This window comes from Cyrtonyx montezumae, unplaced genomic scaffold, assembly GCF_038088225.1.
Source record: "Cyrtonyx montezumae isolate F1298 unplaced genomic scaffold, pur_monq_1.0 scaffold_30, whole genome shotgun sequence".
Lineage (NCBI taxonomy): Eukaryota > Metazoa > Chordata > Aves > Galliformes > Odontophoridae > Cyrtonyx > Cyrtonyx montezumae.
This window is the reverse complement of record NW_027072035.1, coordinates 2,801,686-2,828,610: the sequence shown is the minus strand read 5'-3', so window position 1 is coordinate 2,828,610 and position 26,925 is coordinate 2,801,686. Positions and strand designations below refer to the sequence as shown.

The window sequence follows — 26,925 nt, the reverse complement described above, 5'->3', positions numbered from 1 at the left end:
AGATAGAACAGGGGTAGCTGTTCTCAGCTATTTGGAGCTGAAATGTCAGAATAAGACACATCTTCTACTTCATGCCTTTCTTAACTGAAGAGTATTCCTCAGAAACTTGTCAAGAGCACAGGTGATGTTTACACATAAGCAGTAAATTCGTACATGACAATAAGGATGATAATGAAAACGTACTCTTCAAGAGCTGAGTAAACAACAGTCCAAGAGAAAGAGTCGAGACATGCTGGGAAAAACAGAGCAGAAAACACATTTAATATCAATTTCAATTTCATTAATTTCATGCAATGAGTGTGATCCTTTTTTCACTGAAGTCTCTGGGACTCACAATCCTGGCTGCAGTATGAATTCCAACATAGCATCTTTCTGGAAGAATGTGACAGGCAACTATAGAAAGATGTGGGATTTAATGAAGATGATGTAGAAAAACAGATAAGCTTTTGCAAACTCTTAGAAGTGACTACAGCAGCAGGAAAAGCTTGCCTACGTCACCTAGTCTGTCAACCTCCACTTTGCAGAAATGCCCTCAGCCTCAGTAGCCCATCTGCAGTGATGCTGCACTGTTCTCTGCTTCGTTGTTCAATTATTCTCACTGTTAGAAACACCTTCTTAATGAGTTGAGATTTTCCCATTTCAGCTTCAGGCCATTGCACCCTGTCTTTGCTTCTTCTGAGAATGTGAATAATTCCCTTATTTCATTTATACTATTATTGCTGCAATTATTTATAGTCTGTTATTGCAAATCTCCCAGGTCCCCCACCTGATACAGCTCTTTCAGCATTTTTTTCTACGATATATCTTACTTTCATGTCATTATCCATGACTAAAAATGTATCTTTCTCATTTTTTAAACAATTTTAACATTATGTGGACTATATTTCATTCACTATTCTAAACATAGCAAGATTACAGCTACATGAACCTAGCAAAATGTGGGTGTGCTTTATGTGACAGTGTCAGACGGATCCAGAAGGCCTTGACAACCTGATTTCAAATGGCAAATCACACATTTTAAACACAGAATTTTAAGAGCAATGCTCCAAGTATTCTCAGCATGTCCAAAATATTGTCTTGTCTTCATTCTCATGCTGCAGAGCATGTGGAAAGCCTTCATTCTTGAAATTAACAAAAACAAAAAAGAAAACAAAAGAATTTTTTAAACTACTGGGTAGTAGAGACTTCCTTTTACATGTTTCAAGGTGAATTCAAAATTTAAGTCATTAAGAATATTTCCATAAAAAATGGCAACATTTTCAATAATAATAAAAATTAGGAAAGACATTCACAAAGTTTATTATATATATATATATATACATATATATATATATAATGTGGCTTTAATAAATGAAAGAATTAAGAATAGCACCATTAGGATTGGTGAAATAATGTGGATAAAGCTTTGCATCTGTCTATGGGAATAATCTTAACAGATTTTCTCAATATTTATTTGTGAAATCATGTCATTTGTTACTACCTGCTGGTTAATTGATAGTTTTGCCAGTTTATTCAAAGTCTTCCCAAATTTTCATCCTCAAATCATAGAATGGATTGGGTTGAAAGGGACCTTTAACATCATGTAGTCCCAATCCCCTGCTATAGGCATGGACACCACTCTCTAGGCCAGGTTGCTCAAAGCCCCATCCAGCCTGGACTTGAATTCTTCCAGGGAGGGGGCATCCACAACCTCTCTGATCAACCTGTTCCAGGATCTCACCACCCTCTCAGTAAGGAATTTCTTCTTTATATCTAGTCTAAATCTTCCCTCTTACAGTTTGAAGCCATTTCCCCTCATCCTGTCTCTACATGCTCTTGTGAAAAGTCCCTCCCCAGCTTTCCTGTAGGCCCTCTTCAGGTACTGGAAGGCTGCTATAAGGTCCCCCCTTGACCTTCTCCAGTTTGAAGAGCCCTGACTCTCTCAGCCTGTCCTCATAGGGGAGGTGCTCCAGAACTGGATGCAGTACTCCATTGTGGGGTCTCATGAGGGCAGAGCAGAGGGGCAAAATCACCTCTCTCGACCTGCTGGTCACGCTTCTCTTGATGCATCCCAGGATATAGTTGGCTTTCTGGGCTGCAAGAGCACATCACCAACTCCTGTTGAATCTTTCATCAACTGTCACCCCCAAATCTTTCTTCTTCTCAGGGCTGCTCTCAACCCATTCTTCACCCAACCTGTATTTGTGCTTGGGATTGCCCCAACCCAGGTCCAGGATCTTGCTCAATCTACTGACAGTGTACTCATTATTAAAAATCCATTAACTGCTGTTAACCAATTTAAGCCATCTAGACACGCACTTAAAATAGTAATTACTAGTAAGTATAACTCCTAAACATATCTTTTGACACAGGGAAGCACTTTTATCTTCATTTTAGTGGGCAAAAAGGGACAGAAAAGGGAGAGGGAATATTCCAAAAGTTTTCTAAAGAACATTTGGAAAGATTTTTGCAGAGCCAGGCCATAGATTGAAACTAAGTCTCCTAATCTGTTTCTTCAGCATCCTCACCACTATATTCTTGAGACAAAAACAAATGTAAAAACAAAAAAAACCACCAGATTCTGCAGTTGCAAAAACCTAGGATTCCTAGGAATCTTAGGAATTGTTCATTATATGCAAATAAGATTTAAGGATCTCCGAAGAAAAATAGTGACATGATTGAATAGCAATAACACAGCTTTAGAAAAGTATGGGCTTATATTTTAATAAAGAGTGATAATGGTTATGATAGTATAGTAATTTTGCATACTAATGATGTGATAAGACTTCAGTGAAAAAGATGGGGAAAAGAAACATACAATCAAAATTTGTCAGAAAAGGAGGGCTCTGCTGGAACCAACAGGAGACAGCTACACATTGTTACAAGTGAGAAAGATGTGTAAGGACAGCATGTTATTAGGGAAGAGTTAAACTTCTGCACAGAGAACAAATATTACTGATAACTGACAATTTCTGGATACTATTGATGGTACATTTCTTGACAAGTAGCATAACCCATACTCTATGGTTCAGCTTTAGGTTTATTTTCCATCAAGATTTTCACCTCAGAAATCAAGATAAGATTTGACTACATGACCATAAGCTGATTCACTTTAACACAAATAAAATTTTTACAGAACTAATGTTTCCACTGTGAAGCATTAAATATTGAAAAATTGCGATAATTGGTGGGTTTTAAGGAGATTGGAATTCCTTCAAATGCTCATTAAATATAATAATAAATAAAAACAAAAGAGTGCTATGTATGTGTTGCATATGATACCAAAATTCTGCAACTGTAACTCTATAATTATATCAATACTTGATTTCACTTTTCAACAGTTATAATGACTATACAGTCAAGGGTAGTATGGCTAATGGAAACAGGGATTAAGAACAAGAATCACCAAAATGAAACAGAATACAGACTCTGCAGGTCTTGTAGTGGAGTACACAGTCTCTGTCCTAAGCAAGATGTTATAGGAGAATAAAAGGAACACTGGAAGAAAGTATAAGGAAGAAAGAGGAGCTGTTCTTGAACTGCTCAGTGAGATCTACAGTTTGACTTCGGTAGCATACAAGGTTTTAAGACAAATATGGAAGACAACATAAAATTGAATATGTTGGGAAATGGGAGGAAACACATTATGCCTTTACCAGAACTGGATTGTGCCCAGCTCACCTGGCTCCATCTTTTCATCTTTCCATAAGCAGTCGGAATTTTTCAACAAAATATTTAGATCTATTCCATATGGAACTCAGCAAAGCATTTGACTACCCTACACAGGAAACTATTAAGCAGAAAATCCTGGCATTTTGTACAAGAGATTGGAACAGACACCTTGAAAAGATCATGATGAGAAAATATTGGGTTAAAGGAGGTTACTAATAATCTGTGATCATCCGTCACACCAGTGTATTTAATATCACCAACAAAACAGTCATAGAAATCAGAAGTAAGATAATAAAATGAAGGACCCAAAGTTGAATAGCACACATAATGGAAAACCAACCCTAAATTGAGAGGCAGAAAAAGTCTAGAAATCTATGAATTGCCATGCAGAAGTTATCTCTCTCCTTTGATTATTCAGGCAATGAGTAAGTTTTTACTTCTTGCACTTCAAACCAGATGCTAAGGTTAGGTAGATACCTACAACTGAGGCTATAGACCTATCAAATCTGGAAAAGGGGCAAAGTTGAGGTATTTCTAGCAACAAGAGTATTAATGTCAACATTAAAGGGCTGGGATGAGATCCTCTCTGGAGCTCTGTACACCTTTCAGCACCATCTACTTTTCTGTTTCGTCAGCCTTGAGAAAGTTGGATTTAAGTTGTGAGACAGGCTGATAATCTATTACCTGGCATCATTCTGGTGACAGGCACTGCCTATCACCAATGGAGTGCCTGAAAGTTCTTCTAGAATAGTTTAGAGAAAAGAGGAATGAGAGCAGGCAGATATATGTCAGGTGCAGTAACAGAAGAATTAGAAACAAAATGAACAGAAATGAATTTTGTGGAAAAAGCAGAAGATAATTAGCTATCCCAGGAACAAGACATTCAGGTAAACCTGGACAAAGTTTACAGTAAAATTCACTGGGGAAAGCAGCAGAAAAATAATATCAGGGAATCCTCTGCTACCAAACAATCCTGGAATGGGTTGCAACATGACACACAATCAGTTTATAACTCCCACACTAGACTTCCAGATTTTTTTCCAGACTAGACTTAACCTTCCCTTCTAGCTTTCAGCTTAATATTAAAAACAGATGTTTCCCCTTTTGAAAACATATGCAACAAGGGAATAAATGACCTTACAAAAATAAAACATATTTTTATCTATCCTGTTCGGGTATGTCCTAAAATAGCACATGCTCAAGAAACCAGAAGTTCAATCAGCAGAATGAGATCTAGAGTCCATTCAACTCCTATAAGCACTCATTTATATTATATTCTCTAAATAGATAGAGAAGTGGAATTTCACAGCATCATTTCATTTCACAGTGGCCATTTCCTTGTAAGCAAAACCGAACAATATTTCAACATGTATAACAATGTTACCTTGTATACAAATTCAAAGACATCAGTGGTGACAAACTTCAATGTAATTTGAAATTTAAAGGAAGTGCTATTATATTGCATTTCCTCAGTTTATAAATCTGTCTGCCACTTCTTGCAAAACACCACCTGCATCAGAGAATTTGACCATTTTCCTGTCAAATATTCCACTCCCTCTCAGATGACGGTATAAATAAATAAATAAATAAATAAATAAAAATAAAAAAAACCTGTGAAACTCAAATACATTGGGAAGAGAAAGGGCTAGTTAATGGAAATGGCAAGAGTTTACAACACCTTCAGGAATGAAAAATGAAATTTGCATTTACAATATGAGTAGGAAACACACAATGTGTCAACAGATCATTTTTGCAGCAACGATGGGACATGGAAGACACAATCCACTGTCACTTTGAATAACTGATGAGCCCACTGTGTCTCACTATCCATGTCCTTAGTTTACTCCTTTTCCACTGCCAAGCAGAACAGCCTATCTGACCAACACAGAGAACTCCCTCAGTTCAATTCTCCATTGCTTGCCCTTCCACAGAAGAACAATTTTCTTTCACACTTGCTACTATTTGTTAGAAAAAGACCTGTTGGGAATTTTCAATATTCAGATTGTAATCTTTTCCACATTACTCAACAGATCTGAATGTCTCTAGAATGTTAGAGATTATCTATTCATAGGTTTGTGTTATGAGAATATAACATTTCTTTCCACATATTTGCAGTTACACCCTAATCATTTAATTATCCAATTAAGAAACATTCCTGTTAGCATTCAAGAATACTATGTTCCTCTGCAAACTTTTCAGTAACATTTCTTTATATTCCTTATTGTATTTTCTATACTCTACAGTCACAATGAAATTTTAACCTTTTAAATTAACTCAGTTCGTCATTTTTAACGTACACTACCATTTTCCATCCTTTCCAAAGAAGCCAGTTAGTAATATTCTGCCACACCAAACACACAGTTTTGGAACATAGATACCAAATTTAAAATTCCTCTTTTTTTTTTTTCACCAGAAAATTTTATAAATCCATACTTTTGGAGGAATTTTGGTGAATGCTTTTATTAAGTGAAGTAGGTATCAGAACTATATTCCTCAGAATATAGTTCAGCTTTTATTTTGTTATGCTGGCCCATGATGTCAGAGGCAGATGGTGGCAGTATGGCAGTAGAGGTTGAACCTTCCCACCAAGATTCTATTACACTTCGTTGCTCTGTGACAGATGGCAGCAGAAGGGCAGGCACTCTGACACAACAGTGTTTTGACATGGAAGTGCATATTCAGCAAAGCTGTGTCACTGAATTCCAATGACAATCACCGATGCTTGCTGAGTGTTTATGGAGACCAAATAGTGGATGTGAGCACAGTGAGGTGGTGGGTGGTGCATTTCAGTAGCAGCAGCTGTGGGTCACTGATGCAGATTGTTACGAGCGCAGTATGCACAGACTTTTGTACACAGCTGATGAAAATGCTTAGCTTAATTTTTCAACAGGTGGTGACCTGTTGAAAAATAGTAATTTGTAGATGAGAATTTGCTCTATTAAATAGTGTTATTGTGCTCTTTGTTGTAGCTTCCATGGAAATAAATAGGAGGAATTGCTTTCAGAGTAATTCATGTATATTGAAAATAATTTTTGAAGTATGAGCTATTTAGTTTATTACTGAGCATATAGAATTCACATTGCATGTCACATGAGGGAATAAAGTTTCTAAAGAATACCATATTTCCAAAGATAAACATAAGAACTATAAGTACTGACACAGCTGCCACAACTCTCTTCCTCTTTTCCTTCCACAACTGAAATTTTACCATGTTCTAGCAAAATAAATAAATAAATAAGAAAGTAACAAACAAACGAATAAAAATATTTAGGGGAAATTTTGAATCAAAATGTACCTCATTTGTAAGTTTGTAAAAAATTTGCAAAGCACAGTACTACCAGTAGAATACAGATTCAGGCCTTGAAAACCAAGTATTTCCTGGTTCTGATCTGAGTGTAACTTTAACTGCTTTGATATCCTACAGTACTGTTGTGTCCTTGCTAATGTTACACACGGTAGAGCCTTACTGGCAGAGAAAACTCTGCATAGAGAAAATGGGTAATCCACAGCACATGGAGAAAAGATTTTCCCCAACGAAATCAGGAAATTCCACCCCATGTTGGCAAGACAAGGATTGTATCCAGTGTAGAAGAATGCATTCAATAGAGACAAGCATTTCCTAATATCCTCCTAAGTTTCTTGTACCACTAATGATAACAAAATACTGTAAGAAGTCGTATTAAAATCAAGAGCAATATAACAGTTGTCTGCCTCGTTTTTATAACTTGGTTGATGGTAATGGCAAGGGTAGGGGAACGTGCCTGTGAGTCTTATACTCCTATTCATTAGGTACCCAAGGAACAACAGAAAAAGGCTGTAATGTAAGCGTGAAGCTTTGTTATTATCACTGTATTTTCTCAACCTGCACAGAAAACACAGAACATGGACCTAAGTAGCATTTTTAACAATGCTATAAACTTACAAATAATTTGCTAAAAAATCTTGCAGCAATAAAAGAAAAAAAAAAGGCTAATTTGTCCCTCAGACACAAATATGAAATGAGGTGGGTCAGAGGGATTCATGCACATACTGATTTTTTATTACTCACAAAGGATACATTCTGTTTCTCTTATGCTGCATACAGCTCCACTGAGATCAGTTATATAGATCCTGGCTCTGCACTTCAAAAACACAGCCATGAGATCAGCTCCTTCGATTATTGTCAGATCAGGCATACAATGATCTAATGAGCAAGTGATATCTTTGATAGCAGTACAGACTGAAGACAATATTTTTGCAAGTTATCCTAAGGCATTATGCTACCCCATGATACAGAGCTGTTGCTTTCTCTACCATGAGGCTTTCATTTTCTTTATTTAGATTAAGTTACTGCTGTGACATATCCTCACTTTGTGTCCTTCGCCAAAGGAAATGGAGGAAGAAGTCTCACTGATTAAGACCTGAGGGGGAACTAGTAATCCCAGTGCTTCAGTAACTTGTTTGGAATGGAGGCTATAAGGTCTTTAAGGTAAAAAGATAAAGGAACACCTAATATGCTGAGTTTGCATAGATTATATAAACTCCAGAAGGCCTTTTCATGCCCTTTATTTTCTCTTTTGACATCATACTCTATAATAAGAACAGCCAACTATCCCAAAGAATCCAGGCCTATTTCAAGTGCAAATGCACTTGATGAATTGATATTGCAATGTTTCTAGGTCCTTTTCCTTTTACTTTGGTCACTTTCCAAGGCCAAGACAATGCCTGACAGGTTCACTAAGCTTCTTGGCAATATTTTCCAGCTTTTTTTCAGGGGACAGTACTAAATATTCACAAATATTTGCCAATTATGAGACACAAAACAAAATGGAGACATGGAGACCTGTCTAAAAGGATGAGCAACTACAAAACTATTATGCATAATATTTAATACCATATACCAATTGACTGTATACAATTCTTTGCACATATGAACAGATTATTTGTAGACCTCCCATAGCAGGTCCTCTCATCTCATATGATAAAACCTGTGACAAAAAATTCCCCATCTGGTGAAGCCCCCCTGAAAGTGCCTGCTCAGTACTAGAGAAGTCACTGCTACAAATAAATTTTCTGAATGCTGTTTTCTGGTCTCTCAGACAGTCTGATCTTAGCCCTGGATAATGCCTAAAAGCTTTTGGAAACATTCGTCCTGTGCTCTGCACACCATGTGTATTTATAGTGCACAACTAATAACATCATAGCAGATACATGGTAATGTGAGTAACAGCTGATGGATGTATGCTAGTTATGTGAGCAAGAGGAGCACTCTCTGAGACTGCTATTGGCTACAGGACCTGCGGAACAGCAGCAGCAATGCCAGCTCCCCCTCCTGACACAATCCTGTGCTCCCACCTTCTTACTCACCATGCCCCTGCAGCTGCCCAATCTCTTGACAGCTGAAGAAGTTCCACTCAAATAGACACAGCAAGAACTGAGAGACTCAGAGCCAGAAGTGGAAACAAAGCAATGTTCATGCATTTCCCAGACAGACGATGAAAGTTCTTAGTATTACAAAAGCCATTTCACAGTCCCCACAAGCTTCAGCATCCTCACCCCATGCTCCCCTGAGTTATAGGGCTGCTTTTCTCACAGGTGTGTGTATTCCCAACAGAAACTCACTGTTTTATTCTGCTTCTCTTGTACAAATCTGTTTGGGCTTGAATACTCATGCACAGCCAAAGCCACACACTGCTCATAGAATTCATCACAGACACTTCTGTCACCATACTGCCTCTGCAAGGCTACTGCTGTGCCAAGGTATAGAACCTCAGTGCAGATGCTTCCTGGCTCCCAGGGCACAGAGATCACGATATAAGGGGTGGCTGGCTCCATGCCCTTCCTATAACAGCCAGGGATCCTATAACAATGCTATGGAGGGAAGAGATCTCTTTAGTCCGTTTCTGGAGATAACACCAGATGTTCAGATTCAAGCACATCCTGTTGCATTTTGACTTACTTGAAACATCAAATAAATAAATAAATAAAAACCCAAACGTATCCTATAATCATTTCTGCTTTAGAAGTCCAAATGGTTTGGTGCAGAAAAGGATGAATAATGGAAAGGACTCTTCTACACTCAAGTGGATCTATAGCTCCTGCAGATAAATAAGAAAGACCATCAATTACTAGCATATACTAAGTTATGTCTGACCATGTGTTGCTATGAAACTGGTGCCTTGCTGTGCATTGCTGCACTCAGCTCATGAAATAATTCTGTCATGGTAATAGGCAATTTGTGAAAACAAAGTTCAGACTATAGTACAGCAGACTACTCAACAGTGAGCACCCAGCTGAAGGCAGATGTCGTGCAGAAGTTCTGAAAGGAGAACTATGCTTTCAGTGTGACACTTAAACCAAGCCATCTTCCTGAGGACCCCAGTCAACCTGCTTGTACATAACAGATTTTTCTTGTTTGAAGTAGCATATGTTTGCAAGGTCATGGCTGTAGCAGCCAATGCCACATCCAAAGTAGAATGAGAAAGCAGAGACTTTTTCACCCTGCCCCTGAGGCTGTGAGGAAGGAGGGCTGCAGGGGGCAAACACAAGGAATAGCTCTCTTCGCATTTACACGTGTTATTTCCAGGGGTACTCCATTTATGTGAAATTAAATCCTGCCCTTTTTTAACAAGCCTCTGCAAGATCAACCATTTGCCCACTTGTATGGCCTGGACGATCGTTCATTACATGATAGTGCGAGATAATCCACTCCGAAGTCATTAATGCAGTGGCGTGAATTGGCTGTAGTGGAATCATGACGCATCTGGATACGATTCAAAAAGGGTTCCACTCTGAAAATAACATGTAAAGAAATACGTTATGACATTTAAGCAACATGGATTGGCAAACAGTGCTTCGCTCAGGGAATCATCCCCATAAGCGAAAGTGACTGACAACGCCACTCTAATACTGACTTAATTCAAGACTTCACTTCCAAGGAACAAAAGCACACCCTGCTCCTTAACCATTTGGGGATGAAGAAGCTTGTTGAGGTTTGTGTTGCCACCAAGGTTGGCACATTATTAATGTGAAAAAGCAGGACTACAAAAGTAAATATGAAACAGAATCACTAGGACTTAATTGTAAATTTTGAGAGTGCCACAAACAAATTCACATTTGATCTTTAAGGATCCATCCTTCTTTCTTTTAATTCACCAAGACATAACTGGATATTCAAAATGCTACACATGTAGAACAAAACTACCAGATCTCCTTAAAATAAAAGGTTAAGCTTGCAATTACATGACTTCAGCATATCATTTCGCGCAATTACTAATTAACTACAATCCTGGATCTCAGAATGCAGAAGTAGCGATTTTCCTCCTCAACAAGCAGCGCCCGCTTCGTTTAAGCCAACTTCTGCTACGGGAGGGAGGAAACACAAACACGCAAGTACGCGGCGGGGGAGACACCAAACTCAAGAAACGCTCCTTCGGCAACAGCCATCCCTCGGCGCGGGTTCCGGCACGCCTCGCAGTACTGCCCAAGACGGAGGGCCCAGCAACACCTCCTCCCCGCGGCAGGGCGCGGGATCGGCGCGTGCGGGAACAAAGCCACCGCCGCAACCCGCTGCCCGGCACAGCCCCCTCCCCCCCGGGGCTGCCCCTACCGCCAGCCGGGCGCAGGAGCTAGCAGCGGAGCCGCGCACCCCTTGCCCGCAGGAGGAAGCCGGGGGGAGGGGGCTCAGCCCGTGCCGCATCGCCACTCACCGCGCCGATCCGAGCCGGTGTGCGGGCGCGCCGAGGCGACCGCAGGTGCCGCGGAGGAGGAAGCGGGGGCGGGCGGCGCTGGCGAGCCAACCGGGGCCCGGCGCGGCGCCGTGAGTCACCACGGCCGCGCAGGGCGGCCGGGCGGCTGCTATAAGAGCGCCGCGGGGACACCCTCCCCCCGTGCGTGTCTCCGGCTCCCTCCTCTCTTCGTCGTCGTTCCGACGGCGGCGCCTGCCCGTCCGCCCTCCCTCCCCGCCTCTCCTGCCTCTCTCCGTCCCCTCGGCGCGGCGATGCGGTCGAGTCGGCAACGCGGAGACCGGAGCGCTGCAGCCGGCTGCGGGTGCGGGGCGCGGCGGTGGGCGCTCCCGCGCTGCGGGGCGCTCTGTCTGCTGCTCGCCCTGGGCTGCATGTGTGCCGCCACCGACGGTGAGTGCGGGGGGGGGGGGGTGTGGGCTCGCAAAGCCGGGGCTTCTCCCACCGCTCCCCGCGCTCAGCTCTTCCTCTTCACCCCGTTCGGTTGTTTTTGTGGGTTGTTTGTTTGGGGTGTGCTTTTTTTCTTTTTTCCTTTGTGCTGGGGGGATTGGAACTCAGCGGAGGGGAGGGGAAGCGTGGAGCCTCCCGGTTCTGCCTGCCACCGCCACCCACGCCGCGAGGCATCGGTTCCACGGGCGGACGGAGCACGCACGCGGCGCTGCGGGTGGGCCCGAGCCCGCGGCCGGCTCGCCCCTCCCCGTCCCGGAGCGGCTCTGCCGGGAGCGCTGCTGTGCCGCCGCTGCTGCGGGGTGTTTGGCGATCCCTGGAGATGACGGAGGCTCTGCGCGGCGGGGAGCGCAGCTCCGGGACAGCCCGACGTGTCGGAGGGGTTGTCAAACTACTCTGTAACTTCGGCTTTGTGGCATCCAGCAGCGGTGGCGTGGCTCGCTTCGGGCCAGCTGTAACCACCGTGGGGGATCTCCACCTGGCGGCGAGGTTGAGCCTTGCCCGCGCTGAAGCCCTCGCGGGTGGCTCTGGTGGTGATGGTCGCTGGTGTAGATGTGGGTTACCCCGTGATAGTTGAGCTTGAACATTAAGATAGTTTCCTGGACAGTTAAAAACATTTTTCCTTTGACTGGAGGGGCTAACCGATTAACTGACTTCTTTCTTTCTCCAGGAATTGAGGTCCAAGCTACTCTTCTATGTGGGAGGTGGGCAATTGATGTGTATTGTATATCATTTGAGCTGGGTGTCTGGGAGCAGTGTGCTCTGATCTCCCAACTAGTACTCTCAAGTGCACTGAAGTGTTTGACTCGGCTGTGTTCTCAATGTGTGCTTATGGAGTTAGGCTTTGTAGCCGCAGCAGTGTGCTGCAGTTCAGATGCGGGGTTTGCTGGGTAGAACCCACCAGAAGTCTGCCTTCCAGCAATCTCAAGAAAGAGGGGAAGCATGAGTTCAAGTCGTGCCTTCATTTCCTGTCCTGTAGACTGCTGCCATGCCTCGTCTATGGTAATCACAGGCCCTTTAGTTTTGCAGCTGTAACATGAATGTTGGAGCTGGCTGGCACTGAAACCACTAGTGTGCAGTAGTTAGAAATCATATGGGGAGTCAAACATTGGAGGCAGCTCTAGTCCTCTGAGTTGGTTCTTCATTCAGTTTGAGGCAGTGGCCTATATAGCTCCCAGAGCAGCTGGCTTTGCTTGTTCCTCTGTATGTGGGTTTCCCAATCACTGTTGCAAGCTTTTCTGGTACTTGGTGTCATATGACAGCACAGAAGTGTCACATGTCTTGCTGGCCTCAGACAAGTAAACTGACGATCTACTTAAGGAGTGGAAGTGGTGATGGCAGAGCCAAAAGAAAAAGCTTTGGATGCTTTAACTTAGTTGGTAATGGTGGCTGCTCCTTCAGCCTGCTTGTAAGTTCACTCCTCAGAAGTGGGTAACCTGGGAAACAGTCCAACGATGTTTCTAGCACTTGGCCTGTGTAGTTACTTGTCTTCTACTTCTTTCATCCAAGACTTATCCTAAAGGGAACAAAAGATGTGATGCATGACCAGCATATGCAGAACAGTTTTTGAACTAGTGCTTGATTGATATCAATACTATATCTAAAAATTGCTAGATGGCTTCTGACAGAAGCTGCAGCTGAGGTATGGGACTGTTTCAAAGAACAGTGGATTAGAGTGGTAGTGTCTTGCCTAAATGTCTGCCTGGCATTGGAGAACTGTGCTTAGTGGAGGACTTGCAGGTTGTGATCAGCTGGAGCTTGCTGCATGTGGCCTTCAGAGCTTGAGTGATATCTTAAAGGAGTAGCGACAGATGATAACCTTGCTGGGTGGCTGTTTGGTGCTAGCAATTCCTTATTTGTTCACAGGCTGACAAAACTGGTTGCTTTGGAATATCAGCTGCAGGAGCGATGGCACCTTCTTGGGATGCTTCTTCATAGTGATTGTGAATTTACAGCTTAAACTCCCAGCACAGCTCCTGATCCATTTAGCTTTGTGGGTAACTTCCCTATTGTTTTTTGTGAAAGTGGTGTTAGGCTGTAAGTCACTATGTACTGTGCAAGCCTTTACTAAGTTATTCTAGCTTGAAATAGTGTAACTAAAGACTGTGGGAGTTATTTTGGGATCTCCTGAGTGGCAGGCTTAGTCTAATAGCTCTAGCATGCTATTTTGGGAAGGGTTGACTGTTTCTGCTCTGAAAGCCTAGATAAGAACATCTCAAAACTAGCAGGATTCAGTCACTTTGTGCTTTAACTACTAATACAGAGATTACTGGAATGCTGTGTGTCCAGGCAAGCAGATGTCTACTTCTGTTAGAGGCAAGTGGAGAGCAGGGTGATGCCAGCTAATAGCAAGCTGATAGCTGTGGCCTCTGTACCCACTCATCTGGCCGAGGTCTCCCTTCTGGCACTACTATGCAAGCTGCTTGTTTGGCAGCTGTCGACCAAGCAGTGGTAATGCTGAAAAACCATGCTGTTGAAATTGCCTGCTGGCACAACACCCTCCCTGAAAAGGAGTAATGGGAGTACAGGCATATGTGCTGATGTCCAGTTGTTCTGACACTCCTTAAACAGTTACCATGAAACAAATCATTACAGCTTGTCTCTAAGTCAGTGTTTTACTCAACCAATAAAACTGCTGAAACATCAGCAGAGCTCAGTAAGCTGCTATTCTAAGTCATTTGCTTCCAGCATGAATTTATGTTATACAGTTGGCAAGTAAAACTGCCCTTGTTTTCCTTGCTTATACTTTGTCCAGTGCTTACTGTTATCTAGTGCCTGAGAGGTAGCAATATAATGTGAAATTGATTCGTTTTGGAAAGTGGAATAGCTTCCCCTTGTTAGGCAACTGTCTCACATCTTGCATGTCATAGACAGAAGATATAAAGTAGCAAGTCAAGCTCTACTAAAATTACTTTAAGCTGTGGAAGGCTGAAACAGAGCACCACCATTAAATGATACAGTAGGTGAAGGAAGAGCAAGAGTTTTCTATCATGATATGGATGTGTGCAGCCAAAACTCTTGCATGTACTCACACTTGCCTGCAAGCATTATGTGGAACAGCTCTGGCTTCTTTGCTAAAGAGGCACGCTGCTGCTTTTACTGACAGTTATAGCAGGGCTTCAAGACAAAGAATATTCCCTTGAGGGACAGGGACATACCATTTCAGAATGGAGGATGTTCTGGAAAGTGCACTTCAAGCATCATGCACAGAAGACTACCTGACTTAAGCATATTAATAATCAGACATTTTGGTTTGGAGACAAGAGACTTAGTTCCAGAAGGAAGTGATAAATTATCTTGCTCTCTTAGCATTACGCTTGACCTAGCTTGAATAATGAGAAAAAATCTGGATATGTCATCATGCTTCCTTTTGCGTCTACTAAAGAATGCCTCTGTGGGCCCTTGTTTGTAGGGACTCCATTAACAACCAAATGGTGGGAACTAGCTGTATTTTAATTTTTGAGACTTTGGGGCTGCTACTGCTGTGAAGTAACTTGCATAATGAAAAAATGTTGTTCAGTTATAGAACAGATATCTAAGCTGCCTTTAGAAAGGTCTTGGGATTGTAACGTATTAGCGTGAGAGTACTGGAATACCAGTTCAGTTTGAAGTTAGTCGTGTTTAAAAACAGCTTGTTCAAAGTCCGAGGAGTTTTTGGAATACAGTGATAGGTTGTAGGCAGCAGGAGTCTGTCAGTGAGAACCCCTATGCCTTGCAAACTTGACCCTACCTTGAAAAGGAAAACTCAGTGTGAATACTGAGACTGGTTTACTGCTATCTGGCAGATACACTGTTACACTGCTTAATCTCTGCAGTTCTATAGTGAAGGAAAGCTTCTGATTTTACTGTCATGACTGATAAAGGTGACAATAAAAAAGTTCAGAACTTGGCATCAGTATGAAAGCGCCTGTTTATTGAGCATGGGATGAAACAAAGGAAATAGCATTAAGCAGCACAGGGGCTCAGATTCTTCTTTTCATTGAAGGTGCAAAAGCAAAATGTGAGGAATCCCAGTTCCCATGTAGTAATGGACGCTGTATTCCTTTACTCTGGAAATGTGATGGTGATGAAGACTGTTCAGATGGCAGTGATGAAAGTGCTTGTGGTAAGTACTCAAGCAAAAGTAATCCCACTGTCTGTACTTGCTGGGTTGCTGTAGGGGTTAATAGTGGGAAGTGGATAGCTGGGGAGATTGCATATTCTGACTTGCACTTTTACAGTTCTAATGCAGAGTACAGAACAAATTGCCTAAAAAAGCTGGGAGAATATCTGGATGCCTTGTATCAGTATGATGCACTTAAATTTTCCTAGGTGCTTTGGAAGTCTCCTGGAGCTGAGAGAAAAGCTCATGACTAAAACTTTATTTGCTGGGGAGGAATTGTCTAGATCAGAATGCAATGCTTTAAGTTTTTATTTGAAAACACAATAGATGCTTGTTGTCATTAGTATGCAGCTGTTGGCTATTTCAAGGTTAGATGTCCTGTTATGAGGGAAAGTGATTCTGCTGCATTTCATGTAAACACTGGCTCTGGCAGTCAAGTCCATGTTTTATGCAGGCGTGGAGTCCAAGACAGATGACGAGATTTACTTAGAGACAAGGCAGAACAGACTTTGTATCCAGCACTGGTTTGGCTGGACTGCTTGTCTGCTTAAGTTACATAGTTGGGTTACATAGTACCAAGCTTGTGTAATGGGACTACAAATCAAATGCTTTGATAATGAACATGAAGTTCAAAATCTGAAAATAGCTTCTAGTAGACCTTACTTTAATTCACATGTAAATGAAATTGCGGCTCATCTAGCTATCTAGCTACTCTTCTTTAACATTAGCAGTCCTTCCATACCTGCTTATGGGAAGGTAAGTGTTTGTGTGCTGTGTAACTCTCTGGAAAGTGTTAAATAGTGTTCGTGTTAGGCTGGTGGAAGAATATGTGAGACATACAAGAACTAAGGTTGTTTCACCAGTTTCTTAGGGCTTAGGTAATTCTGTTAGATGTAACAAAGGGGTGGGGAGGGGGGGGGGTGGAAACAAGAACTGGCATATATGAAGTGTCTGTCCTTTTCCCTTTCAGTGAAGAAGACATGTGCTGAATCTGACTTTGTGTGTAACAGTGGTCAGTGTGTGCCAAACAGATGGCAGTGTGATGGGGATCCGGACTGTGAAGATGGGTCTGATGAGAGTGCTGAACTGTGCCGTAAGTGAGCTTTGCCTGTCAGTGCAGGCAAGCCAGCAGGTTGTAGCCATTTGACTTCTTGTCTGCTTGCCACCTGGCTTTTTTCCTAATAAAAGGTTTCACTTGTCTTGGAATACACCTTCACAAGAGCTAGCTTGATTTGGCCGCATCAGGGTGTTGACAAGACTTATCACTTAAAAAGATTCAGAACTGGGGAATCTGCACTTGTACCTGGTTAAAGATAGTAAATATAAGATTTCTGTTTCAGTAAGAGTCACTAAGCACAGCATTGCAGGCCCTTGTCTTGTGATCACCATCCACCAAGACAGCTACATTGTAAGTTAACCAGGGCTAGCCATAGGAACTGACTGACTTTGAGCTGGGGGGAAGGAAGCAAAAATACTAATCCCTGACTATGAGATCAGCAGCCTCAGTCCTAAGAACAGCCTTAATCAAGGGATACAGGTCTGTAGGGTCTGCTAAACTTCATTCTTTATCAGTAGGACCTGCACTAAGGAGCAATCACTGTATTTCAGCCCTGAGTTTTACTTCACTTGCATTTACTCTTGTCTACTACTATGTATTATGAAAGCTTCTACAATGTAATTTATGTTCAGTCACAAAAGCTACTATGGCAGAGATACTTCTGGAAGATGTTTCCAGTTCAGATCTTTTTTCACTGAACACTAGAGACTAGTGTAACCTCTTCTACAGTAGAGCCACCGATTTCATTGGATACTGGCAACTAATTGCAACTGTCCTGGGCAGAAACCTTTCAGGCTCAATTTTCAGGGCAACTACTAAAATCGAAAATCAGTAGCTCTTGAATTTTAGAACTCTCAAATTGAACTTAAACGTTTTTCAATAGATATGAGAACATGCCGGGTAAATGAAATCAGCTGTGGTCCTCAGTCAACCCAGTGTATCCCAGTGTCCTGGAAATGTGATGGTGAAAAAGACTGTGACAGTGGAGAAGATGAAGAGAATTGTGGTAAGGGATGAAATGGTGGCTGCATAACTCTATTTGAAATTGACTTGTCTGAAAAGGAGCTAGCTGGACAGTATACCTAGGGAGATAAATTCCTTATGTTAGTATTTCCTTAAGTCTGTTTGTATTTATATTGCAGTTCATTTAATAAGGCAGACCTGTTCTAGTAGTCCTCTATGCTTTGAAGTTAAGAAATACAACAGTATAAGTTATTCAGCTTAGTCTCTGGCTATTTTTGGCAATAGCTGTAGTCCAACCTTCAGAATTTGATCTCTTCAAGGTTTCTTAAGCAGCAACTAGAGTTACCTGTTATATTGTCTCCTAAAGATGTAGCTGGGGTTTGTGGCCAAGGAGGCAGCTACTCTACATGCAGCTACTCTACACAGCCCTGTTCTGCAGTATTTTGCTCACTTGTTTGAAAGCATAGACTAGTAAAGCTGGATTTCAAATGTTAAGGGGCAACTTCAAGCCAGTTCAAAAGTGAAGCTTAGAGTGCAGTATTCCTGGCTTGTTCTAATGCTTTTGCTGCAAATGAGTTGCCTGAGGTGTCCTGAGACAAATTTGCTATAAGCAAAATTACAGGGCTTGCTTCTGCCACAGCTACCTTGCCTGGAGTGCCTAATGAGATACAGATCTTTGGACTTGTGCTCTGCATCTATGGGGTAGCTGTCTTTTTCAGCAAATGATTTAATCTGTAAATTTACTCATCAGATAGTTCTGTCAACTTCGTTAGAAAGGCTATCAACCTAGGCATACTGAGCTGCTAGCTGCACTGTTATAAAACCAGTGTTATCTGTAACAGCATAAGTTATGTGACTGCTTAATGTCACAGGACCAACTTTTGCAAGATCTTGATCTATATATCTACAGTGGCCCAGGTAAATGGGCCACTGTTGTCCTGGGGATCTGCACATAACACTTCAATTTCAAACTACAGTGCATGCTGACCAGCTGGGTACCAGTGCCTTAGACTGTACTCCAGAGTTAGCAATTCTCTTACCTTCTGTCTCTGGTTCACAGATTGAGCCTGTTTTCCTAAAAGCTAGTGTGCTAAAGCAGAACAGACTCACTTGCTCCAGGTTATTTTCCCTCAGTAGCTCAGAACTGATGTTTCTTGCTCTTAATGCTTAAGGCAAGGAGGATGGTTTGTCACATGTGCCTTGTAGGTGATCAATTAGATTATCCTAGAGCCTTCTTTGTACAGAATGTTGACCTCCTGTGACCATCAGCTCACAGCTCATGGAGCAAAGAAACTGAAAAGCAAAACACATTCATTCAAAAGTCTTCCTTGTGATAATCTGCTAATATTTTTCACTCCTGTTACTCCAGGCAATGTGACTTGCAGTGCAGCAGAGTTCACATGCAGTAGTGGACAGTGTATTTCCAAGAGCTTTGTCTGCAATGGTCAAGATGACTGCAGTGATGGTAGTGATGAGTTGGAGTGTGCCCCTCCGACATGTAGTGTTCATGAGTTCCAGTGCAAGAGCTCCACTTGCATCCCTATCAGCTGGGTGTGTGATGATGATGCTGACTGCTCTGACCACTCCGATGAATCTTTGGAGCAATGTGGCCGACAGCCTGTGCCTCCTGTGAAGTGCTCTACCAGTGAGGTGCAGTGTGGTTCTGGTGAATGTATTCACAAGAAGTGGCGTTGTGATGGAGATCCTGACTGCAAAGATGGAAGTGATGAAATCAACTGCCGTAAGTTAACCTGGTCCTTCTTCTATATAGGAGGTGCTCCTTGGCCCCTGTTTTTCCTTTGACAGACTTCAGGAGTCAAACTGTGTAATGGCTGTCCCCTCAGCTTCTCGGACCTGCAGACCAGACCAGTTCAGGTGTGAAGATGGGAACTGCATCCATGGAAGTAGGCAGTGCAATGGTGTGAGGGACTGTTTGGATGGCACTGATGAAGCAAACTGTAACAATGGTAAGTGTGCAGATAAGCAAGACTAAGGACTTTGAAGCTGACAGCCTCCTCATAGTCTTCATTATCTCAGTTATTCAGTGTTCTGGACCTGGCAAATTCAAGTGCAGAAGTGGAGAATGCATAGATATTAATAAAGTGTGTAACCATCAGGGAGACTGCAAGGACTGGAGTGATGAGCCTCTCAAGGAATGTAGTAAGTGAATGAACTGCTTATGCAGTGCTGACTACTAAATGCTTTCTGAGCTGTCAGATGTTGGGCTGAAATACTTATCTGTATTTACTTAGTAGCAAAAATAAACAAAAGTAATCCAGTTAATAGGCTGCCTTTATCATAGCTAAACTGACTATTGGGATGACTTGTATGTGACCTGAAGGTACTTCAGGCCGTTAAACTCTGAAGCTTCCAGGAGCCTCACTCTTGTTCTGCTGCTGCCCACTTATAACACAAGCAGTGTGCTGACAGCTGAGCAAATGTGGTTTTCTGGTGGTTTTCTTGCAAGTGACTTCAGATACCGCTGTGGTTTTTTCTCCTTGTGAGAAAGCAGATGAGCATCTGTTATAGTATTCAGTGACTAAGGCTTCAGGACTACATATGTGTGCTGTTTAAGAAGTGACCAATTCTTCTCTTCTAGACATAAATGAATGTTTGGTCAACAATGGTGGATGCTCTCACATCTGCAGAGATCTTGTTATTGGCTATGAATGTGACTGTCCAGCTGGATTTGAGCTTGTAGACAGACGAACCTGTGGAGGCAAGTATCAAATAAGTTAATAGTGAGCCTACTAGTGGTACTGTAGATGAGAACAAAATGATTTTGTCTTTACAGATATTGATGAATGCCAGAATCCTGGTATCTGTAGCCAAATCTGTATCAACCTGAAAGGGGGTTACAAATGTGAATGTAGCCGTGGCTATCAGATGGATCTTGCTACAGGAGTGTGCAAGGCTGTGGGTAAGTATTAGCATAAGATTATATCCCTAAACCTGAAAGTCATCTCTTTGAAGTGAGGCAGTAAGTGATGTAAGTTTTCATGCTCTTGTAGTTATGGCACTAGCTGTGCTCTTTAACAGCATCAATTGTACAGACCTGGAGAGTCCTAGCACTCTGAGTAATGCTATGATGCAGCACTTAAAGCTACCATGTCCACCTGACACCCTTTTCTGCAGGGTAGGAAGATACCCACCAGGAAAGGAAGAAAAAAAAAAAAGAGGGGGAGTATAGTACAGTTAAGACCTCAATAAGTACCCCTTCTGAGTGTGGAATAGCAAATACTAAATACAACTCCTAGAAACTGTCTAAAAGGCTATTGGTATGTGACTCTGTCTAGAAACAAATATTTACTTCTTCTGCAGGGAAAGAACCATGTCTGATTTTCACCAACCGACGAGATATCAGGAAGATTGGCCTTGAGAGAAAAGAATACATTCAACTGGTAGAGCAGCTAAGAAACACAGTTGCTCTAGATGCTGATATTGCTGAGCAAAAGCTTTATTGGGCTGACTTCAGCCAAAAAGCAATCTTCAGGTAAATGAACTTAGCCTCTGACTCTTAGTGCTACCCTAAGCATCCTGCATCTTAAGATTCTTCTGTAGGCTCTCGTTCTGAGAACTAGATTACTGATGTCCTAAAGAATAAGCATAGTAGGTACAGGCTCCTATAGCTAGCATGAGTATACTTGTTGCACTTCCTTGTATCTGGTTCAGTTGTGATTTTTTTTATAAGTAACTGGTTTACAAGTGCATCTTCTGGACTGAAGGCAGTATTTGCTGAGGTGTGCAGAGCTGTGGTCTGTGGGGACAAAGACAGATAAAAGTAATTTTTGTTTTCCAGTGCCTCCATTGATACCCGTGATAAAGTTGGAATGCACACTAGAATACTAGACAACATACACAGCCCTGCAGGAATTGCTGTAGACTGGATTTATAAGAACATCTACTGGACAGACTCATCTGCAAAGACAATTTCAGTGGCCAGCCTAAATGGCAAAAAAAGGAAGGTTTTATTTCTCTCTGAGCTGAGAGAGCCAGCTTCTATTGCTGTAGATCCTCTCTCTGGGTGAGTATTTGTCCTAGTTATCTGAAAGGAACAAATCTATCTACTCTGTTCTATAGCCAGCTTACACAGCCTTTGTCTAGGTACTTGTTAGCAAATGTCTTAATTAAGAGTGATACTACACTGTACTGTAGTATTATATGACAAATTCTGCTTCACAGCTTTATGTACTGGTCAGACTGGGGTGAGCCAGCAAAAATTGAAAAAGCAGGAATGAATGGCTTTGACAGACAACAGCTTGTGACAACAGAAATCCAATGGCCTAATGGAATTGCTCTAGGTATGTTGAGTTTGTCTCTGTGCCAGAGGTATTCTGGAGCTTTAGCAATCTATTGGCTACAGAAGCCAAGGTCATCCTTCAGAGAACTATTTTCAGCTTTTGATATTGGGAAGTCCTGCATGCCTAGAGAAGCTACAACAGGCACAGCACTTCAGATGGAGTGGTAACCTTCCCTGCACTTTTCTGTATCCCAGCTGAGGCACAGTGTGCTTAGGCGGTGCTGCAGCAGTCTTCTATATTCCCATATAATAAGAAACCATATGGTAACTGCAACTATTCTCAAGCCTGTAGGTACTGCAGCCTTTGCAGGAAACTTTGTCTGTCTTTTGCATGCAGCCGTTACATTCTGGTGTTTGGTATTTTATTTTTCTCTCCTAGATCTTGTAAAAAGTCGTCTGTATTGGCTTGATTCTAAACTACATATGCTGTCAAGTGTGGATCTGAATGGCCAGGATCGTAGACTTGTGCTAAAGTCTCATATGTTCCTTCCTCATCCTCTTGCTCTAACAATATTTGAGGTGAGAATGGCTTGCTGCAGTACTTGTCAGATCTCTTCTTCCTAGTATGTGGCTGACAATTATGGTGCTAAAAGTAATACAGAGATAATGGGAGGTAATGACTATTTTCTAGGATCGTGTATTCTGGATTGATGGAGAGAATGAGGCAGTCTATGGTGCCAACAAATTTACTGGAGCTGAATTGGTCACCCTAGTAAACAATCTCAATGAAGCACAAGACATCATTGTCTATCATGAACTTGTTCAACCTTCAGGTAACTTGAATCTATAGTTACATCAACATATGCTTGCATGAAGCCTGCTGTGATTGAGTGTTGGCAAATGATATCCTTCCTCTGTATAGCTATCTAATTCATTCTGGTACTTGAAGCTTTTAGCTAGTCTAGCACCCCCACTGGGTCTAAGAGAACCTAGTTGCAATTTTTCTTTCTTGGGCAGTGCAGATATAACCTGCAGAGATTAAAAAAAAAACTAACTAGAGCAACTACTGAGCAAAAAATTATGCTGTGCTTCTGGAGCATGAAAGCTCACTTGTGTCAATCACTTAAAATGAATTTGTACCAACAGGCAGAAACTGGTGTGAAGAGAACATGGTAAATGGAGGCTGTAGTTACCTGTGCCTGCCTGCTCCTCAGATAAATGAACACTCTCCGAAGTATACTTGTGCATGTCCTGCTGGATATTTCTTGCAGGACGATGGTCTGAGATGTGAAGGTATGGTAACAAACTTCCATCAGGATGAATGGGGTAAGAATTAGGGTTGAACCTGCAAGAGGCAAACATGACAGTACAGACTGACAACTTTGCATGAGTAGATCTGATTTAATTCATCTTGGAGGGGGTGGTTTTCCAGCATGCTTTGAGCTGCCCTCCAAGTCTGCAGGTACTGTTCAAAGTCCATGCCTGGCTTCTGTATCATCACCATTTGCAATACGACCTTGTGCTTCCACAGCTTTCTGCAGACAGCAGGCATGTGTACAAAGAATATCTAGTCTGTTAGTTTATACACCTTATTTTCTAGCATTGCTCTACAGTGATTTAACCCACCATCTTGAAATTCTCATGGGTTAATCTGGCTGAGACAGGGAGTTTGCTTGGAACTGGAAAGGAGGTACACAAACATTCTGCTGCTAGTACACTGAGTACTGGCTATATGGCAGGCTTGTTTGTCCAGTCTAGTGGGACTAGAAACTTCAGGGTGTCACTTAAAATGCATGTCAGTCAACTGCTACAGTCAAAGCAGTGAACGTGAGGACATGGTTCTCCACTGGCTGAAGGTAGTGGCTGCTGTGTAGGATAAGTATGGATATCAAAGACTGTGTTTGACCTGCAGACTTTATAGAACCAAATACTATACAGAGAGCCTGAAATGAGGAGTAGGGTTGCTTATGTTTTCAATTACTTCAAGCACCTAGTGCTTATGCTTGTTTAACTGGCTCACTTGGTTCGTAGAATCAGTTTTGATCAACACCTTCAGTGGGAAGCTGTACTTAATGAGATAACTAATGTCAATGTTTCTAATGAAGCTAACAAGCTGCATGACCATTCTGCCATCTGCTAAACATTCACTGCCATGGCTGTCATAGTTTAGCCATTGCAGAACTTCAGGATTAACTGGGTTCTTGATCTATAATTAGTTTCAGGTACTGGAACAACTGTGGCTTACACTGAGGCTAAAGATACCAGCACAACAGAAAAATCTCCAACTGTTGGACTAGTTCCTGGAGGTACTGGTCCCAATAACTCAGATTGCTAAACAAAAGAGAAATGGGAGCTGACCCACTACCATACTTGAAATCTTTTCCTTTGCATGCAAGTAGGAAAAAAACCAAACTACTTCATGTATGTAGTAGAAGTTCAGCAGCTGGAGTATGTGATAAACAGAATTTGTTCATTTATGACTGTATGGAACCTATAGGTTCCATGGAATGCTAAGAGTGCTCAAAGAAGGCCATCAAAAAAGCTTTCTGCTAAGATGCACTGTTCTTGTGGAACATTAAGTTAATGTTGGAGCAACTTTTGGATTTCTGTAAGAAATCAGAAAATATCTGCTAGCTTGTGATTAAGCAACCTCACTATTTCTTATATTTACAAATTCTTATGCAGGATTCAACATCAGTAGTGTGATGTCTGAAGTAGCTGCAAGAGGAGCATCAGGAGCTTGGGCTGTTCTTCCTATCTGTGAGTACCATGAGTTGAGATCCTTTTTGGTGGGATAAGCTCCTCTTGTTCATAAGTTTGACTTAATGCTGCTTTGTACTTAAAATTTTTTTCCTTAAAGTATTGCTGGTGATGGCTGCAGTGGCTGGTTACTTCATGTGGCGTAATTGGCAGCACAAGAACATGAAAAGCATGAATTTTGATAATCCTGTTTATCTGAAAACTACAGAAGAGGACCTCACAATTGATATTGGAAGACACAGTGGTTCAGTGGGACACACCTACCCTGCAGTAAGTAAACTGGTTGACATACTTGAGGTTCCAGGTTAGTCCTTAGAATGGATGTAGCAGAGACCTGCCAAGTGGTTTTTCAAGATTAGGCTGGATCAGGCCCTGAGCAACTTGATCTAGCTGTGGGTGTCCCTGTTTATTGCAGAGGAGTTGAATTAGATGGCCTTTAAAAGTCCCTTCCAACGCTAAGGATTCTTTGATTCTGTAAGTTATGTTTGACTTGGGTTTGGGAGAGGCGTCTGTTATGAAAAGCAGTGACATACTGACTGCAGACGAACTACTGAGCTCATCCTTTTAATCAAGATTTAAGTCATAGTAGGCAACTGCCACTGTATGACTGGGGTGGAGTAAACAAGTGCTGAATATGGTTTCTAGCCTGCAGAGCTAGCACCTACTTCAGACTTCCTTATAGTGAAGACTTGCATACTGTTTGTCCTTACTGATAAAATTGTAGTTAACATACTTTTTTTTTTACTTAACAGATATCTGTTGTAAGCACAGATGATGATATGCTGTGAGCACTGGAGCAGCAATTGCTTTCAGTTTACTTTGTGTTTTACACTTACGGGGATGATAAACATGCTTGTGGCTGAAAGACTTCCTCCATTCTTGGAAGAATGAAGATACTTTCTGTGTGTATGGAACACTTACATAATTAGCTGTTTATACAGCTTAACAACCAACTCTGTAAATATCTGTCCACAACAATTCAGCTTTTAGTGGTTACTATTTTATCAGTAACCCTTGAATTGGTCAGTCAGTAACACCACTGGCCAAATACAAAGCACTTTCCATAGAAAGCCATATTCCAGCCACAACTTGTGCTATAGTATAACAGCTGTATATATGTGTATATGCCACTTGTAAATATTATTCCTGGAAAATCACTATCAAGCACTTTGAAATACTTAATGTAAATTATTGTACACTGTCTTTTTCAATGGTTGGGGCAATGGCAATAGGAAAAAACGGGTTACTATGATTGCCAAAAATTTGTAAGCATAAGTAATTTTGTATGTACAACTGAAACAATCTTGTCCGTTACCTCTTAGAGCTCTACAGGTATGAATACTCTTTGAGGAAACTACTGTAAATCCTACATGCAGAGAAGTGGGGGAGGGGGGGAAATAAAAAAATCAAGCAATTAAAGTATTTGTCTCTGTTATTCTCCTCCCACTGAAATGAAATGCTGATTGGTGGGCTACACTATTAATGACAGTCAGTGTGAAATGCTGATTGAAGTTATTTCAGCAGTATCCTTAGACTGTTAAAGCAGTACTCACTTGCCAGGTGCCTGAGGCTTGTAGTTAAGACTGAGCAGGGGTCTGGTGGCGTTTTCTAAGAGTCCAGCTGAAATGCTGGGGTAGTATTTTTAGCCACAGTCAGTCCTCAACCACACCATGCTACCCTACCTAGGAGGTAGTACTGACAGATGCTGGATGCCAGAGATGGGGCAGTCAAAGCACTGTTAGTCAAGTAAAGGTAAATGCCTTGCTTAGTGCAAGCTAGCAGGGGTGCAGGTTGTTAGCTGTTATTCTGGATAGCAACAGCAGTGCAAGTGGCATCTTAGTTCCTACACTTGCATAAAGGAATAGCAGACATGGAGTAGGTGGCTCTGCTGAGCTTTTCCAGCTTGTTAGCTTGTATCTTGTCAGATTAAATTTAAAATGCAAGCTGACTTAATCATTTGCCTTAGATTGTCAATTCATAGTAG

The 26,925-nt window shown here is 41.8% G+C and overlaps 1 protein-coding gene across 2 annotated transcripts; it reads left to right on the top strand.

Moving 5' to 3' along the window:
* Positions 1-11,556: 11,556 nt before the first annotated feature.
* Positions 11,557-26,311, top strand: VLDLR (very low density lipoprotein receptor). Of its 2 annotated transcripts, XM_065744146.1 has the most exons (19): positions 11,557-11,765; positions 15,805-15,924; positions 16,892-17,014; positions 17,862-17,984; positions 19,311-19,682; positions 19,786-19,908; positions 19,979-20,101; positions 20,541-20,660; positions 20,736-20,861; positions 21,263-21,434; positions 21,741-21,965; positions 22,124-22,242; positions 22,621-22,760; positions 22,873-23,014; positions 23,328-23,474; positions 24,398-24,487; positions 24,867-24,941; positions 25,042-25,211; positions 25,694-26,311. In XM_065744146.1, the coding sequence occupies exons 1-19, from the start codon at positions 11,630-11,632 to the stop codon at positions 25,727-25,729; spliced, it is 2,682 nt and encodes an 893-aa protein (XP_065600218.1). In that variant the 5' UTR covers positions 11,557-11,629; the 3' UTR covers positions 25,730-26,311. The 2 variants fall into 2 exon arrangements, with proteins under 2 accessions (XP_065600218.1, XP_065600219.1); XM_065744147.1 differs by lacking the exon at positions 24,398-24,487.
* Positions 26,312-26,925: the final 614 nt, after the last annotated feature.

Coding starts and splice junctions, on each gene's coding strand:
- VLDLR (XM_065744146.1), top strand. CDS start 11,630: ATGCGGTCGAGTCGGCAACGCGGAGACCGGAGCGCTGCAGCCGGCTGC. Junction 19,909..19,978: donor TGAAGCAAACTGTAACAATG/GTAAGTGTGCAG, acceptor TCATTATCTCAG/TTATTCAGTGTTCTGGACCT. Junction 22,761..22,872: donor TTGCTCTAACAATATTTGAG/GTGAGAATGGCT, acceptor ACTATTTTCTAG/GATCGTGTATTCTGGATTGA.